The sequence below is a fragment of the Neurospora tetrasperma genome (genome assembly GCF_000213175.1).
Source record: "Neurospora tetrasperma FGSC 2508 unplaced genomic scaffold NEUTE1scaffold_3, whole genome shotgun sequence".
NCBI lineage: Eukaryota > Fungi > Ascomycota > Sordariomycetes > Sordariales > Sordariaceae > Neurospora > Neurospora tetrasperma.
Genome location: NW_009799101.1, coordinates 2,172,599 through 2,175,503, shown reverse-complemented (window position 1 = coordinate 2,175,503; position 2,905 = coordinate 2,172,599). Strand labels below are relative to the sequence as shown.

General features: G+C 23.2%; 1 protein-coding gene across 1 annotated transcript; it reads left to right on the top strand.

Annotated features, from left to right (window-relative positions):
• Window positions 1–2,088: 2,088 nt before the first annotated feature.
• On the top strand, window positions 2,089–2,259 carry NEUTE1DRAFT_43382 (uncharacterized protein; the record flags this gene model as incomplete). The annotated part of the gene is made up of 1 exon (XM_009852050.1): window positions 2,089–2,259. A coding segment is annotated over one exon (171 nt), but the record flags the coding sequence as incomplete, so codon positions are not given.
• Between the last annotated feature and the right edge of the window lie 646 nt (window positions 2,260–2,905).

Here is a 2,905-nt window from a genome sequence, read left to right as displayed (position 1 = left end):
TAATCCTTTAACTGTCTACTACGGAAATACTCAAAATAGCCCCTAAATAATTTAGAATTACTTTAAATAATAAAATTCAAATATATTTATTTACCCCCGTTAGTAAAATATTAGAAATATAATCTAAAAAGGTTTTATTTATATATAAGGAGGAGGGAATAAATTAATTATTTACTAAGGATATTAGGATTTAAAATAATATTTTAAAAATAAAGGAGATATACCCTATAGCCGCTAAATTTATAGACGCTAAAGTTATAATTACTATTAAATATATTATCCGGAATAACCCTATTAATATTTTAATAATTTATAATTAAATTAAATACGTTTTTAAAGTCCCTTATAGTAAAAACTAGATTACTACTATATAATTTAAATATAATAATAATATTATTCCTAATAATAGTTCGGAAATTAATAAATTTATCCCTATTAGACCTAATAAGGTCTAAATTTATAGTATATTTATAGAAAAGTAAAATCTTGAAATAGAAATGTTAATAAACCTAATTAAAATCGTTTCGAAGAATAATAGCCCTATATTTACCCAACCTTCCTCGGAAAAGGATATTTTCTCTCTATTCGAATAGCAAAATATCGGAAACTAAAAGAAGAATAGATCTATACCGGCCCGAATTATTTCCCTTTAAGATATATTAATTCTAATAATAAATTAAATAAAATTCGTTAATAAATCCCCCCTTATAGAAGGAGATACTATACGCCTTGCCCCTCTATTTACATTCTATATATTAATAAGGTTTTAAAGAGGAAGGAAAATTATAGCCTTATTAAATATAGGGACTAAATATAATACTATCTATAAAGTACTAATGGATTTACTAAGCCTTTAAAGTATTACTATAAATATTTCTAATATTAATAGTAATAGAGGGAAGAAGGGATTTTTTAAAAAATTTATTAAAAAGTTTAATTGTTTAATAAAAGAAGGGAAATCTACTTTTTTATTACCGAATAAGCCCTACCGAACTATAATATTATTTTAGGCCTACTATTCTTTTAAAACGCTAAAATTTATATAAAATATAAAAAGGGTGGAAGGAATTATATAATTATAATATTTAATAGGGTAGTAATTTGTGCTATATTAATTATAAATTTAAAAACCCTTAAGGGAAAATAAGGCGATAGATAAAGGGTTTAACTCCCCTATCGTTATAGTAGTCTCGTATATTTATAAGTAAAGTAATAAGCCCGGCGAAAATTACTTAAAAAGGACTATACTATTAACGGTTAATACCTCCCTATAATTATTAATAAACGTTCTAGAAAAGAATAATAAATAAATTACCCCCCTTATTAATAAAATTATAGAAGATTTAATAATTCTTTTAAAATCGAGAGTAAAACTATTTAATAAGCCTATAAGAAAGAAAGGATTCCTAATAAATTTATCGCTATTTAAAGAAACTTTTCTTAAAGTTTCTAAAGAATACTAATTTAAAAACTATATTAATTAGAGATCTATTTATAATTAAAACCTAAGGAAGGAGTTAAAAAGAAATAAAGGGCGTTAAAAAAAGACTAGAATAAACTATAATATAAATTAATATAATATATAAGCGAGCGGTATAAAAAGTAAACCTAATTAATAATATTATATTGAATAGGTTAAAGCCTAGCGGGGACCTTAATTGGAAGGAAAAGAAGTTAATAATAATTAAGAATCGTATTATTATTATACTTAAAAATTATAGCTCTAAATAAGATTATTATATTATACTAAAATTTATAAAATTAATTCGAAGGTTGTATTTAATAGAAGAATAATTCTAAATCCTATTAGAAATAATTTAAAATACTTTAAATAAAAGAGAAGCCGAATTATTTACCTATATTCTCTTTAATAGAGAACAAGCTCTAGCCTAAGATTTTACCGAATATAGAAAGCTAGACTCTAATATTATTCCGCCCTAAGAAGGCCGTACTATCCTCTATTCTACTTAGTAAATAAAAATTATTCTAATCCTTAAAGCCCTTTATAATAAAGTATTTAACTTATTAAAGGATTGAATTAAAAAGGGAATTTTAGAAGAGAACTATATAATATATAGAAATAATTAGTTTCTAATTATAAAGAAGGATAATAGCCTACGTTTTATTAATAACACCCAACGGATTAATAAAGTAATTCTCCAAAATACTAACCTACTACTAAACTACGAAGAGTTTAGTAGAACGTTCGGAGGTTGTAAAATAATATCCCTATTAAACCTTTTTTCTAAATACAATTAAATCCCCCTTAATAAAACCAACCGTAATTTTACTACTTTTTTAACTCCTATCGGCTACTTTCAAATAATTATTCTATTATAAAGAAGTACAAACTCTATCGCCCAATCTATAAAAGTAATAATAAAAATACTATACAATTTAATTCCTAATATCTATTAACCCTACCTCGATAATATATATATTAAAAGGTTTTAAAATAACTATAGTAAAAAGTAAATTAATACTAAAGGAATTAGAAAATATATATTAGAATATTTTATAAATATCGATAAAGTACTCGTTAATATAAAATTAGTAAAAAGAATAATTACAACTATTAAGTCTTAATAGTATTAAAAGAAAGTAATATTAGTAGGATACTTATATATATTAAATAGAAGGGCCCCGGCTATAAATAAGATTATAAAAATTAATAAATAAATTTACTACGAATATTAAATAAATAAGAAAGGAAAGGAGCTAAAGTAGATCCGCACCTTCCTAAATATTGTAGGGTACTATAGAATTTAGATTAGAAGGTTCAGTATTATTACAATCCCTCTCTACGACTTAACTAAAAAGAATATTAAATTCTAATAAACGGAAAACGAGTAATTTATAATAGAGTACTTATAATATATAGTTACTATAATACTAATCTTTACTA